The sequence below is a fragment of the Sorex araneus genome (assembly GCF_027595985.1).
Source record: "Sorex araneus isolate mSorAra2 chromosome X unlocalized genomic scaffold, mSorAra2.pri SUPER_X_unloc_11, whole genome shotgun sequence".
Lineage (NCBI taxonomy): Eukaryota > Metazoa > Chordata > Mammalia > Eulipotyphla > Soricidae > Sorex > Sorex araneus.
Window position 1 is genome coordinate 22,501 of NW_026570957.1, and position 13,646 is coordinate 36,146.

Genomic DNA, 13,646 nt, shown 5'->3' on the forward strand with positions numbered 1-13,646 from the left:
CACCTGATTGCACGTGGCCCACCCACACTCCCCCGACAGTGCTCTGTGCCACCAGCTCCCGTGTGCAGTGCATGCAGTAGGGGGCGCTGTGTTGCACCCACCTGCCTCGGGGGTCGGCGAGGGGAGCGGGGCGGGGGAGGGAGTCTGTATTGGAGCCCCGCCCCCACCTCAACGTTCCCACCCCACAGGCTACAGTAACTCAGCGTGCGCCAGCCAGCACCTGCGCTCGGAGGGCGAGTACTCGCTGCACAGCTACGTCCTGCACAACCACGAACACACGTGGGACCAGTTCACGCACCTGGAGGCCGCCGTCCGCACGGGGGCCCCCCAGACGCCCAGCGCCTCCGGGGGGGAGGCGGAGAAGGTGCCTCCTCCGACCAGGGGGGCCCGAAGGCTGGGCCGGGGGTGTGGGGGCTGCGCCCTGGGGGACAGAGGCCCGTGCAGGGAAGGGGGAGGGACAGGAGAGGCCGCTCACATGTCGTCCCTGAGCACAGAGCCAGGAGTCAGCCCTGAGCACAGAGCCAGGAGTCAGCACCGAGCATAGAGTCAGGACTGAGCCCTGAACACAGAGCTGGGAGTCAGCCATGAGCACAGAGCTGGGAGTCAGCCCTGAGCAGTGATCCAGGAGTCATCCCTGAGCACAGAGCCAGGACTCAGCCCTCAGCACAGAGCTGGGAGTGAGCACTGAGCCGGCAGTGAGCACTGAGCCAGGAGTCAGCCCTGAGCAAAGAACTAGGACTCAGCCCTGAGCACAGAGCTGGGGGTGAGCACTGAGTTGGGAGTCAGCTCTGAGTACAGAGCCGGGAGTGAGCCATGAGCACAGAGCCAGGAGTCAGCACTGAGCACAGAGCTGGAAGTGAGCACTGAGCCTGGAGTCAGCCCTGAGCACGGAGTCAGGAGTCAGCCCTGTACTGAGCCAGGAGTGAGCCCTGAGCACAGAGCCGGGAGTGAGCCCCGAGCACAGAACCAGGAGTCACCCCTGAGCACAGAGCCAGGACTGAGCACTGAGCAGGGAGTGAGCCCTGAGCACTGAGCCAGGAGTCAGCCCTGAGCACAGAGCCGGGAGTCAGCCCTGAGTACAGAGCCGGGAGTCAGCCCTGAGTACAGAGCCAGGAGTCAGCCCTGTACTGAGCCAGGAGTCAGCCCTGAGCACAGAGCCGGGAGTCAGCTCCGAGCACAGAGCCGGGAAGCAGCCCTGAGCACAGAGCCGGGAGTCAGCCCTGAGCGTCCCTCAGGGGCCAGGGTGCTCCGTGGTCTCTCCGCTTTGCCCCTCCCCCTGGGATCCCTCCGTCCGGCGCCCCCAGCCCTGCCCCGGCCCGAGAGACCCATCCCTGACCCCCCCTGTGCCGCCCTCAGGCCTGTGTCCCCCCGCAGGGCGGCTGCTCCCCGCGCTTCCTGCGGGCCATGCACGGGCTCAGCAAACTGACCGCCCGGCTGGTGGCCCAGGCCCTGGACCTGAGCCCCTACGCCTCGGCCTGCGACGTGGGAGGTACGTGGCCACTCCCCCAGGGAGCCGCCCGCCCGCCCGGCCGCACCCCTGCAGCTCCGGGAGGGTCCCGGCCACCCCCTGGGACGGGCACTGCCCAGCCCCGGCCAGCAGGGGGCGGGCACAGACTGACGGGCACACAGGAGCCCGGGGCCCTGCTTCCGGGTGCCCTGGGCGGCCAGGACTCACCCTACACACTGGACGTTTCTCCCGTGAGCACAAAACGGGGAGCACTCACCGCAGAGCCTTTGCTATCTCCCCCCACGGACGGACGCACGGTCCCTGCCCTACTCCCCTCGGCCCAGGGCTAACCTGTCGGACCCTCGGGAGTCTTCTCCCCCCACCCAGACCTTGGGAAGTTTCAGTATTTGGTGTTTTAAACCCGGGGGGAGGGTTTGAGAATTTTCCAGAACCTTCTTTCCGGGCCCGGTTCCTGCACTTCCTCCCGGCGGCCCAAAGAGGGTGCTGCTGCACCGGCCATCACACCCAGCGTCCCCCAGCGCATAAAGCAGCGAGGATCTTCCCTGCCTGCCGCCTCCCCCTGCTGGGCCAGACCCTGCCCACCCCCTTCTCCCCTACCCGCGTCCAGGATGCTCTGACGCCCCCCCTACAACCCCCCTGCAGGCGGCACCGGGGCCCTGGCCCAGGAGCTGGCCCGGGCGTCCCCGCGGCTGACGGTAACGGTGTTCGACCTGCCCGAGGTCGTCCAGCACGCGGAGGGGGTGCAGCCCGCCGGGCCGTGGACGGAGCGGGTCAGCTTCAGAGCCGGTGAGGCCGGGCCGGGTGCGGGGACCCCCCCAACACACACACACCCGGCCCCGGGGGTCTGTCTCTGCAGGGGGGCAGCGGGGGGGGGGAGCTGGTGGTCTTCCCCTCTGGCAGGACACGCCCCTCCAGGCCACTACCCTGCGCCCCTCCCGGCCTCTCCCCTGCCCCCCTCCCGGCCTCTCCCCTGCGCCCCTCCAGGCCTCCCCTGCGCCCCTCCAGGCCTCTCCCCTGCGCCCCTCCCGGCCTCTCCCCTGCCCCCCTCCCGGCCTCTCCCCTGCCCCCCTCCCGGCCTCTCCCCTGCGCCCCTCCGGGCCTCTCCCCTGCGCCCCTCCGGGCTTCTCCCCTGCACCCCTCCCAGCCTCTCCCCTGCGCCCCCACCTGCAGGGACCCTGTGCCAAAGTCTGCCCCTTGGAGAAAAGTCTCAGGCTCGGACCCGGACCCGCCCCTGTCCCCCTCGGGTTCGGCGTGGCCCCGGGGCAGAGGGTGGCCCCCGCCCCCGTCCCGACGACCCCCCCCTCCAAGGCCTCGTGTCCGTCCCGCCCAGGCGACTTCTTCCAGGACGCCCTCCCCCAGGCCGACCTGTACGTGCTGTCGCGGGTCCTGCACAACTGGGCCGATGACCGCGTCCACTCCCTGCTGAGCCGCATTGCCCGCAGCTGCCGGCCAGGTAGGGGGCGGCCCGGTGGGGGTGGGGGGTGGGGTGGGGGTGGGGGTGGGCTCGGAGGCCGGGAGCCGTCGGTCACACCCTGTTTCTGCCCTGGGAGCCTTGGGAACTGCTCTCTGTGTGTGTGTGTGTGTGTGTGTGTGTGTGTGTGTGTGTGTGTGTGTGTAGTGGGGAGGTGGGAGGGGGTGAGAGCATGACACAATGTCCTGGGGCCCTCCTATGGTTTCTGCCCTGTCCTGTCCACGCTGTTTTACAGGGACAGTGTCGGGGGCTGCCCTTCCCCTGTCTCTCCTCCTCCACTTCTCGCTCCATCTCTCTCCCTCTCTCTCCTCTCTGCGTCTCTCCCTCTCTTTCTGTCTCTGTCCCTGTCTCTCTTTCCTGTCTCTCACTCTTCTGCGTCTCTCTGCCTCTCTCTATCTGCTCTCCATCTCTCTCCCTCTCTGCGTCTCTCTCCATGTCTCTCATCTCTCTCCATGTCTCTCTCCTTTTGTCTCTCTGTCCTGTCTCCCTCCCTCACTCTTCCACATCTCCCTCCGTCTCTCTCCATCTCTCCTATGTCTCTCTCCTCTCTGTGTCTTTCCTACTCTCTCTCTCTCTCTTCTCTTCTGTGTCTCTCCGTCTCTCTATGTCTCCCCCTCTGCGTCTCTCTCACTGTCTCCTCTCCGTCTCTCTCCCTCTGTGTCTCTCCTATGCCTCTCTCCCTCTCTCTTATCTCTCCCTCTCTGTCTCTCCTTTCTGTCTCTCCCTCCTCCCTCTCTCTCCCTCTCTCTCTCTCCCTTCGCTCTCCTGTGTCTCCCAACCTCTCCCATCTCTGTGCAGCATCTCTGGAGGTCCCCATCTCTCCCTTCCTACATCTCCATCTCTCTCTCTCTGTCTCTCCTTTCCCCCTCCGGCCTCCCCCATGTCAAACTGTGCCCAGCGAGCGGGCCCTGACCCCACACACACCCGCATGTCCTGTCCGCCTGTCCGGCGTCCTGGGAGACGTGCTAACCTGTGCGCCCTGGGTGCATCCGCATCGCGGCAAACGCGCCCACCTGTGCGCCCTGGGCGCATCCGCATCGCCGCAGACGCACCCACCTGTGCCTGTGCGCCCTGGGTGCATCCGCTTCGCCGCAGACGCGCCCACCTGTGCGCCCTGGGCGCGTCCACATCCGGAGAGACGCGCCCACCTGCGCCCACCTCTGGGCCCGGGGTTTGGTGTCCCACAGCCGCGCCTCTGCCCCCTCCCCGCAGGCGCCGGCCTGCTGCTGGTGGAGTCCCCGCTGGACGAGGAGAAGCGGGCGGCGCGGGCCGGCCTGCTCCAGTCCCTGGACGCGCTGACGCGGACCCTGGGGCGCGCGCGGACGCCGTCCGAGTACCGACTCCTGCTGCGCGCTCACGGCTTCGGGGACGTGCGCACGCTGCCCACCGGGGACTCCGTGCTGGCGCTGCTGGCCACCAGGACCGGGGCGTGAGGACCCCCTCCCCGCCACCACCCACACCCACCCCACCGCGTCTCCGACGCGCGCGCGCGCGCACACGCACGGTGGATTAAAGACTCAGAGTGACGCAGCGGCTGCGCTTTGGTTCCCTGGAAAGTCTTGTCTGCTTCTGGTCACTGTCGAGAGAGAGAACGACCAGGGAGGGAGACTGGGCCCCCCGGCCCCCTCCCCTGCGCTCCCGCGTACCTGGGAGGGCGCAGTGCAGGGGCCGCATGCGCACGGCACCCGGTGCCAACCCCCGGGACGCACAAGGAAACGCAGCCAGGACCCACTGCCCGCCGCCCCAGCTGCCCTTGGCCTGCCATGCCTCAGAGTGTGTCAGGGGCCGGCCCACAGCCGGGCGGGCTGGGCCGGGCAAGGAGGGGGAGGTAGGTGCTATTTGTGGCTGGGACACAGTGTCCCCGCAGGACGCTGCCCAGTGGACACCGGGCACCTCGGCACACAGCTCTGGGGGGTGCACCCAGCGGACGGGCAGACGGCGCAGAACCTAAGTTCCCCTGTGAGCGGAACCGCCGGGGACAGCTACCTGCAAGGACTCTCTCTCCTGCACACAGAGTCGATTCCCCCTCTCCGGTGGGTCTGAGAGGCAGGACAGCAGAGAAGGTGCTGGCCGGCACAGGGCCGACCTGGGGTCAGTCTCCAGAAACACCCCACAGGGCTCTCAGACCCCGCCAGGGCTCAGCCCCAAGCATGGAGCTGGGAGTCGGCCCCGAGCACAGTGCTGGGATTCAGCCCCGAGCACAGAGCTGGGAGTCAGCCCTGAGCACAGTGCCGGGATTCAGCCCCGAGCACAGAGCTGGAAGTCAGCCCTGAGCACAGAGCCAGGAGTCAGCCCTGAGCACAGAGTCAGGTGTGAACCCTGCCTGGGCAAGAAGGCTGAATGACCTGTGAACACAGCCGGAAATGTCCCTAGTCCTGGACTCTGAACTGACCTTGAGCACAGAGCCAGGTGTTATCTGTGAGCATAAAGCCAGGAGTTTGCCCCGAGCACAGAGCCGGGAGTGAGCCCTGAGCACAGAGCCGGGAGTCAGCCCTGAGCACAGAGCCGGGAGTCAGCCCTGAGCACAGAGCCAGGAGTCAGCCCTGAGCACAGAGCCAGGAGTCAGCCCTGAGCACAGAGCCGGGAGTCAGCCCTGATCACTGCAGGATGTCACCGAGTCCCCCCCCAACCGCACACAGACTCACCCCCCTGCAGCCCCCCTTCCCCAGACCCCGCTCCCCATGGCCCTGACCCCGAGGCTGCCCCTCACCCTCCCCCCACCCTGCACTGTGCCCCCTTTTCCCTTCTGGCTGAAGCAATTCCGTTTTCCTTCAAACTTCCTCAGCAGTTTCCGGATCCTTCCTGAGAGGCGTGTGGCGGGGGGGGGGTTCAGGGAGAGAGTGACGCGTGGGCTTGACCGAGCCCACCCCCTGCCTGGTCTCCCAAGGCGGCCAGGCCTCCTCAGGGCTGCATGGCCGCCGACACCCCCCCCGGCCCCGCCCCAGCCCCAGCCCGACTCTGGGTCCTGCTCGAACCCATGCCAGACCTAGCACCCATCATCTGGGGGGCTTCAGATCTCTGTGCTCTGTGTTCCACACAGGGGGCTGCAGAGCCCCCTACACTCATATATACGCGTGCATGCTTGAACACGGATGCACACGTATACACACGCGTGCTCCAATGCCTGTGCGCACACGTGTACGTGCACACACGGTCGCGTCCACACACGCGCACTGTCATAGGTCTGCGTGCTCCTGCGTGCAGACTAACACACGTCGGCGTACATGGGCACGCAGCCTGCCCGCACGCTGCCTCACGGGCGAGTTTGCACACAAGAGACACGTGCGTGTGCGTGCGTGGGACGCACACGTGTGCGCCCAGGCGGGGTTGAAGACACGGGCGCCCAGCACTTGCTGCCCATATACACATGTACGTGCAAGATCACATACCTGCGGGCAATATGTGCGCACGAGAACGCACCCACAGGTGCACACATAAGTATGCATGTACACACACACACACACAAGGGGCAGTCTTCAGTGCTGTACTTCTAAATCAAATTGCCCTAAATCCCGGGAGGCAGGAAGGAAGGGGGAGGTCTGATCCCCCCCACCCCACCCAGCCCCGCATTCCAGAAGGCTCCACCAGACTCAGCTCCGCGGGCACGCAGAGGCGCACGGGGATGTCCGGGAGGTCCCCAAGGACAGCCCCAGGGCGCACTGGGCAGCGCCGACCCCTCCCCCAGGCCCTGCCTGCCCGACCCAGCGCCGGCCAGAACCGGCAGAAGCAGCTGGACCTGCCACTCTCAGCGGCTGGAGCTGGGCGGTGACCCCCCACCCCTCCCCAAAGTGCGAAGGGCGCAGGGGCCGCGCGTCTCGTGGGCAGCCCCTCTGCGCCTCCTTTCTCCTCCTTAGGGGCCAGCAGACGCTCCCCCTCCTCGCTCCCCGCGGACCCCCCACCCGCGGTGTCCGGAAATGCGCCCCCACCCGGCGCCCCGCCCCCAGCCGCCCGTCGCCTGCTGGTCACCTGCCGGGCTGACCCAGCCAAGGACACTCGGGACAGGCGATAAGGAGGCAGCCGGCTTCCCGGCCCTGTAACTTTCACCTGCAGGGACGCCTTCCCCGCCTCCCCGCCCCCGGGTGTGGACAGTCCTAGAGATTTCCCGGAGCGTTTACTTGGGACACGCAGGCAGCGCGCTGCCAGCCCCGGTCACACCCCTGCAGGGACCCCCCCCCACCCCCCGAGTTGCCTAAGCGCACAGGGAAAGAAAAAAAAAAGAAAAGAAAAAACCCGCGGGCGCCGCGCGCCCCCGAGAGGGAACTCCACGTGCGCGCGCGCCCTGGCGCACACAGCGCCCGCCCCCCCACCCCGTCCTTCCCCCTAGGTCAGGGGGGCCATCGGGCACCCCAGAAAGACGGCAGCTGCAGCTGCAGGCCTGGACAGCCTGCGCTTTCCGGGGTGGACACTCCGTGCGTCCGTGGGGGGACGTGGTTCCCCTTGGAGACGCGGGTCCCCGTGCGTGCGCCTCGAGGCTTGGGAATTGTCCCTGGCCTGGGGCCTGGCTAGGTGGAGGCAGGAGGGGGGCGGGGGGCAATCCCTGTGCCCTAAGCGGGGGGTCTCTGAGAGCTGGGGGGAGGGGTCGCCGCGGTGGGCTGCAGGACGCCACTTTTAGGGCTCCCCCAGCTGCGTAAAAAAGGGGGTCGGTGGCGGGGAGCCCTGAGGGGCGCGGCCTGCTGTGAGGCCGCGAAGGGTCAGCCTGGCAAGGTCGCAGCCCCGGGAGGCGCGTGGGGGCGGGGGAGAGGGCTAGGTCGCCCACGGGGGGCTCCCAGGGGGGCCAGGACTGCAAAACATTGGAGAGAGGGGCGCGCCCCCCTGGCACCTAGGGGTGCCCTTGCGCATGGCCCATCAGGGGGGTCGCAAAGGAGCTGTGAGCACTGGCCAGGCGGGCCCAGGGGGTGCTTGGCTGGGCGTCAGGGGCAGCCCCGAAAGAGGGGATGTCAGGGAGGGTTTGGGGGTCCCCAGGACTAAATTTGGGGATAGGTGCTGGGGCTGGGTCCCCCAGGGGACAGATACAGGCCCCTCCCCCGTCTCAATCAGCCTCGGGGGCCTCCTGAACCCCCGACCTGGGGTCCGGGCGCCGCCCAGGCGCGGGCAAGGGGCTTGCAATGTGGACAGTGTCCAGCAGGCCCAGCGTGTCCATCTCGAGGGGGGGTCCCCCACTGGGGACGCCCCAATGCAGGGAGGGGAGCGCAGGGGTCCCCACCCGCTGGGTGCAGGCACAGAGCACGTCCGGGGGGGGGGGGGCTGGACTCTGCTGCAGCCGGGCCGGCCCCCCAGAGGCCAGGTCCGGCAGTGACCTTGACAAGGTCACGCCGGCCTGCGCAGGGAGGCGCCGGGAGAGCCGGAGGCCCAAGTGCAGCGCCGCAGACGGGCCAGGCGCAGGGAAAGAGGCGCTGACGGGCAGACGGCAGGGCCAATGGGCAGCGCGGAAGGCGGGGGGAGGCAGTGCCGCACCGCGCGCAGCTCCACCAATGAGCGGCGCGGGGCGGGTCCCGGCGCCCGCGGGGCGGCCAATGAGCGCCGAGGGGCGGGGCCCTCGGGCGCGGCGCGGCCAATGAGCGAGGCCGGCCGGAGCGGCCAATGCGGGGGCGGGGCGGCGCGGCCAATCGGCGCCGGGGGCGGGCCCGGAGCGGCCAATGCGGGCCGCCCGCGGGGGCGGGGCCCGCCGCGCCCCCGGGCAGCCAATGGGCGGCACAGCAGCGCGACGGGGCGGGCCCCTTGCGCCCCGGGCGGCCAATGGGCGGCGCGGGCGCGCTCGGCGCGGCCAATGGGCGGCGCGGGCGGGCTCGGGGGCGGGGCCGGCGCGCCCTAGCGGCTGCGCGCCCGGCGGCCCGTCCTTTCGCTCCCGGCGGCGCAGGGCTCAGCAGCCAGCGGCGCGCAGCCTCCGCTCCCGTCCGGCCCGCGCTCCCCCAGCATGACGGAACAGGCCATCTCCTTCGCCAAGGACTTCCTGGCGGGCGGCATCGCCGCCGCCATCTCCAAGACGGCCGTGGCGCCCATCGAGCGCGTCAAGCTGCTGCTGCAGGTGCGCGGGCGGCGGCCGGGGGGCGCGGGGGGCGCGGGGGGCGCGGCACCAGCCGCGGGGCGCGATGCGCGACGCTTTGTCCCCGCGCCGCCGCCGCTTCCGGGGGCGGCGGGTCACGTGGGCGCGGGGGCGGGCCCGCGCAGGCGCCGTGCGGGCCGGGCCCGGGGATGGCGCATGCGCACTCGGCCGCCGCGGCCTTGCCAGGGCTCGCGTGCAGCGGGCACTTCCCAGGCCGCGCGCGACCTTGCAGGCCTTGCCCTCTGCCCCGTCGGGCGCAGCTGGCACGACCCCCCCCCCGAGGGCACCCGGAGCGTGTCCCCGAGCTAAGGCCCAGCTCAGCGCTTTGCACACGCTTTAAAAAAAAAAAAAAAACCAGCCCAGCCCGGCCCGCCCCGCCCCCACGTCCCCTCAATGCCACGCTGTCCCCGGTCACCTTGCAACAACGCCGGCGCGCGCGGCCTCCTGGCCCACGCGAGTCCGACTTCACGCGACTCATTTGTTTATTTATTTATTTTTTTAACCGTTTGAACCGGATTGTGCAAAAAAAAAAACAAAAAAATAAATGAGAACCTGGTGGACGGGTAGCACCCCTCTGCGGTTTAGGATCCTGCTGGCGGAGTCGCTGCGGGTTGGCAGAGATGCGGGTGGCAGCGCTGTTGCGGCTGCTGCTGGGAGCAACATTGTGTCTTGCCACCAGCATTTGCTGGTAACAATGTTGCCGCCGGTGGCTTTGACGCTAGTAGCGGCGGCGGCGGTTCCTTTGCAGGCGCTGAGCCGGCCGCGCTTTGGAAACATTGTTGCAGTTGTTTCCGAAATGTTTCCAGGCTTGTTGCAATGCTGCGTGCTTGGCTGCTACATTGTAGCACCCGCGTTTGGCTTTTTTTTTTTTTATTATTTAATGCCTCTGTAGAGACGATTTTGTGGTTGCTTTTTTGCTGCCGTTGGTTGCCCTTGCAGTGTGACAGCCGCCACCTGTTTTTCGGGGGGGGGGGAGGTTCCAGAATGTTCACGGACTGATCCTGTAGTGCTTTACCGCACTTTTTTTTTTTTATTATTGGCAACGTGATTTTAGTAATATCCCATCTATATAGATACTTAGTATCTTGTTCCCGGTATAGCAGCTACTGTTGCGTGTGTGTGTGTGTGTGTGTGTGTGTGTGTGTGTGTGTGTGGCGTTACAGTGTCAGCAGTGCGGGTGTTGAAAATATTTGAGGTTAGGAATGGAGCGTTATAGCCTGCGGCAGGCTATGTTTCCCAAGAGGTAGGGTGTGTGTGTGTGTGTGTGTGTGTGTGTTGCGTTACCAAGTTAAGAGCTTTGTGTGCATGCCTCTGTGTTGTGTGTGTGTGTGTGTGTATGAAAGAGAGAGACCAAGTTAAAAGTTTTGTGTCTCTGTGTGCCTGCTGGAGGTTTTCTAAATTAAGAGGGTGTGTGTGTGTGTGCGAGCTGGGTTCTCAAGTTAACAGCTTTGTGTGCGTGCTTGTGTGTGGTGTGTGTGTGCCTGCTGAGTTTCCTGAGTTAAGAGGTGTGTGTGCTGGGTTCCCAAGAGCTTTGTGTGCCTGCCTCTGTGTGTGTGTGTGTGTGTGTGAGAGAGAGAGAGAGAGAGAGAGAGAGAGCGCAAATTAAAAGTTTTGTGTCTCTGTGTGCCTGCTGGGGGTTTTCTGAATTAAGAGGGGGTGTGTATGTGCTTGTATGTGGTGTGTGTGTGTGTGTGTGTGTGTGTGTGTGTGTGTGTGTGTGTGTGTGAGACCAAGTTAAAAGTTTTGTCTCTGCCTACTGCGGGGTTTTCTGAGTTAAGAGGGGGTGTGTGTGTGTTGGGTTCCCAAGTTAAGAGCTTTGTGTGCGTGCCTCTGTGTGTGTGTGTGAGACCAAGTTTTGTGTCTGTGTGCCTGCGGAGTTTTCTGAATTAAGAGGGTGCGTGTGTCTGTGTGGAGGTCCCACGTTGAGAGCTCTGCGTGTGTCTGTGTGTGCCCCTGCCCGCCTGGCACGGCCGCTCACGCCCCCTCCCCTTCCCTCCCCCTCACGCCCCCGGCCCGCCCGCAGGTGCAACATGCCAGCAAGCAGATCGCGGCGGACAAGCAGTACAAGGGCATCATGGACTGCATCGTGCGCATCCCCAAGGAGCAGGGCATGATGTCCTTCTGGCGCGGCAACCTGGCCAACGTCATCCGCTACTTCCCCACGCAAGCGCTCAACTTCGCCTTCAAGGACAAGTACAAGCAGGTGTTCCTGGGGGGCGTGGACAAGCACACGCAGTTCTGGCGCTACTTCGCGGGCAACCTGGCCTCGGGCGGGGCGGCCGGCGCCACCTCCCTCTGCTTCGTCTACCCGCTGGATTTCGCCCGCACGCGCCTGGCGGCCGACGTGGGCAAGTCGGGCACCGAGCGCGAGTTCAAGGGCCTGGGCGACTGCCTGGTCAAGATCAGCAAGTCCGACGGCATCCGGGGCCTCTACCAGGGCTTCGCCGTCTCCGTGCAGGGCATCATCATCTACCGCGCCGCCTACTTCGGGGTCTACGACACCGCCAAAGGTGCGCCCCGCCCCCACCCCGCCGCGCCTGCGCCCCCGCCCCTGTGCGTGCCTGCGCGCGCCCACACACGGCCCCCTCTGTCCTGCCCATTTCACAGTCAGGGACTCACAGACACACACACACGGCCCTCTGTCCTGCTCATTTCACAGTCAGGGACTCACAGACATAGACACACACACACACAGCCCTCTGTCCTGCCCATTTCACGGTCAGGGACTCACACACACACACACGCACACACACACACACACAGAGTTCTCGGTCCTGCCCATTTCACATAGTCAGGGACTCAAAGATGCACGCGCACTCACACACAACACACACACACGGTCCTCTGTCTTGCCCATTTCACATAGGGACTCACAGACACGCACACAGTCACACACACACACACATGGCCCTCTGTCCTGCCCATTTCACATAGTCAAGGACTCAGACACGTGCACACGCACACACACACACACACACACACACACGGTCCTCTGTCCTCATTTCAGATAGTCAGGGACTCACAGACACGCACGCACGCACACACACACACACTTGGCCCGTTGGCTCATTTCACAAAGGCAGGGGCTGGCACACACGCTCAGCCCTCTGTCCTGCTTATTTCACATAGCCAGGGGTACGTACACACACACACTCACAGACACACACACGCACTCTCTCTCTCTCTCTGTCCTGCTCATTTCACACAGGCAGGCACTCCCTCCCCCTTCCCTGAGATCCCAGGGTGCAGCTTGCCCCGGGGACCCCCTTCCTGTTGGAGCCAAACGCCCCAGCCCTGGTTTTGGGGGGTGGGGGCGGGGAGGCGGCCCCGCCTTGCTGACGGAGCACTCCTGTCAGCTCCCTGTATGAGCACTCCTGTCAGCTCCCTGTATGGCCGGTCGTAAAAGGTCACGGAAGCGGCTGTCCAAGGTCTAGGCTTACACCGCACCCAGGTCCGCTTCCTCGCGGCCCAGGGGTCAGCTCTGCCCTCCCGACGCCCGGGAAAGGCCAGGGGCCGGGCTGGGGGGGGTCTTCTGTGACTTTTGGTGGGGGGGGGTCCCAGCTTGGTGGATCATGATGGGCAGGCAGCGCGCCTGTGTACGTACGTGTGTGTCTGCGCGCCTGCGCGCTCGCACACGGCCCCGCCCCCTTACTGACCCCTCCTCACGCCCCTTCCCCTCCCCCCAGGCATGCTCCCCGACCCCAAGAACACGCACATCGTGGTCAGCTGGATGATCGCCCAGAGTGTGACGGCCGTGGCAGGCGTGGTTTCCTACCCCTTCGACACCGTGAGACGGAGGATGATGATGCAGTCCGGCCGCAAAGGAGGTGGGGGCCCGGGGACCCCCAGCGGGGTCGGGTGGGCAGGGGGGGGGGGCAAGGTTATCAGGGACGGGCCGGGGACCCCCTGTGGGGTGCGTGGGTGGGCAGGGAGGCGGGGAGGCTATCCGGGGAAACCGGGCTCCCGCGGAGGCCCGGAAACAGGACGGGGTGGCTGGGTGGCCCAGTGGTTAGCGCCCTTCCCTGATTCCCGCCTCCCCCCTGCGCCCGCAGCTGACATCATGTACACCGGCACGCTGGACTGCTGGACGAAGATCATGCGGGACGAGGGCGGCAAGGCCTTCTTCAAGGGCGCCTGGTCCAACGTGCTCCGCGGCATGGGCGGGGCCTTCGTGCTGGTCCTCTACGACGAGCTCAAGAAAGTCCTGTAAGGCCGGGGGGCCGCCCCCTGCCCCCTTTTCTCTCTGTCTCCCCCCCTCCCGGCCAGTCCTGCCTCTCGGACCCGCGGAGGAGGCCCCGCCCCCGCCCCTCCAGGAACGGGGACCCTCCCTCCCCCTCTCCGCGAGTCTCCCGGGGGCGGGGAGAGGGGCCGGCCGCCTCCCCGGTGTCCACGGGCAGCCGCAGCTGTGTCCAGTAGACCTAGAGTCCAGGCCGGCCACGCCCCCCCCACTCCGCCCCGTCTATTTAAAGAATCGAGTCCCCCCCCCTTGTTTGTACCCGAGCACTGTCCTGCACAGCCAGTTTGCTACTCCACCGCCTCGGGCGCGTCTGCCGCAGAATAAAAGAGGACACAGCCCCTTGCCCGCTGGCCGCCTGCTGTCCATTGTGGGGGGGGGGAGGTTAAGGGCCGGGCCCCTCCCCTGGGTGTTCACAGGAACCTTTGTC

At 66.5% G+C, this 13,646-nt stretch overlaps 2 protein-coding genes across 3 annotated transcripts in view; both read left to right on the forward strand.

The window, feature by feature from the left end:
• ASMTL (acetylserotonin O-methyltransferase like) overlaps nucleotides 1-5,145 on the forward strand; it is a 27,198-nt gene extending 22,053 nt beyond the window's left edge. The window contains exons 9-13 of one of the 2 annotated variants that reach the window (XM_055123609.1): nucleotides 189-364; nucleotides 1,357-1,489; nucleotides 2,111-2,254; nucleotides 2,799-2,921; nucleotides 4,152-5,145. In XM_055123609.1, the coding sequence (XP_054979584.1) occupies nucleotides 189-364; nucleotides 1,357-1,489; nucleotides 2,111-2,254; nucleotides 2,799-2,921; nucleotides 4,152-4,372 (797 nt within the window). In that variant the 3' untranslated portion in view covers nucleotides 4,373-5,145. The remainder of the gene's footprint in view (nucleotides 1-188; nucleotides 365-1,356; nucleotides 1,490-2,110; nucleotides 2,255-2,798; nucleotides 2,922-4,151) is intronic. The other variant, XM_055123610.1, reaches the window with a different exon arrangement.
• A 3,616-nt stretch (nucleotides 5,146-8,761) lies between these two features.
• On the forward strand, nucleotides 8,762-13,562 carry SLC25A6 (solute carrier family 25 member 6). Its single transcript, XM_055123612.1, has 4 exons — nucleotides 8,762-8,964; nucleotides 11,006-11,492; nucleotides 12,669-12,809; nucleotides 13,035-13,562. The coding sequence occupies exons 1-4, from the start codon at nucleotides 8,854-8,856 to the stop codon at nucleotides 13,190-13,192; spliced, it is 897 nt and encodes a 298-aa protein (XP_054979587.1). The 5' UTR covers nucleotides 8,762-8,853; the 3' UTR covers nucleotides 13,193-13,562.
• The last annotated feature ends 84 nt before the right edge of the window (nucleotides 13,563-13,646 follow it).

Bases quoted from the DNA above. Each gene is read 5' to 3' on its own strand.
- SLC25A6 (XM_055123612.1), top strand. From the start codon at position 8,854: ATGACGGAACAGGCCATCTCCTTCGCCAAGGACTTCCTGGCGGGCGGC. The intron at 11,493-12,668 runs GTGCGCCCCGCC...CCCTCCCCCCAG, and splicing joins GGTCTACGACACCGCCAAAG to GCATGCTCCCCGACCCCAAG. The intron at 12,810-13,034 runs GTGGGGGCCCGG...CTGCGCCCGCAG, and splicing joins GCAGTCCGGCCGCAAAGGAG to CTGACATCATGTACACCGGC.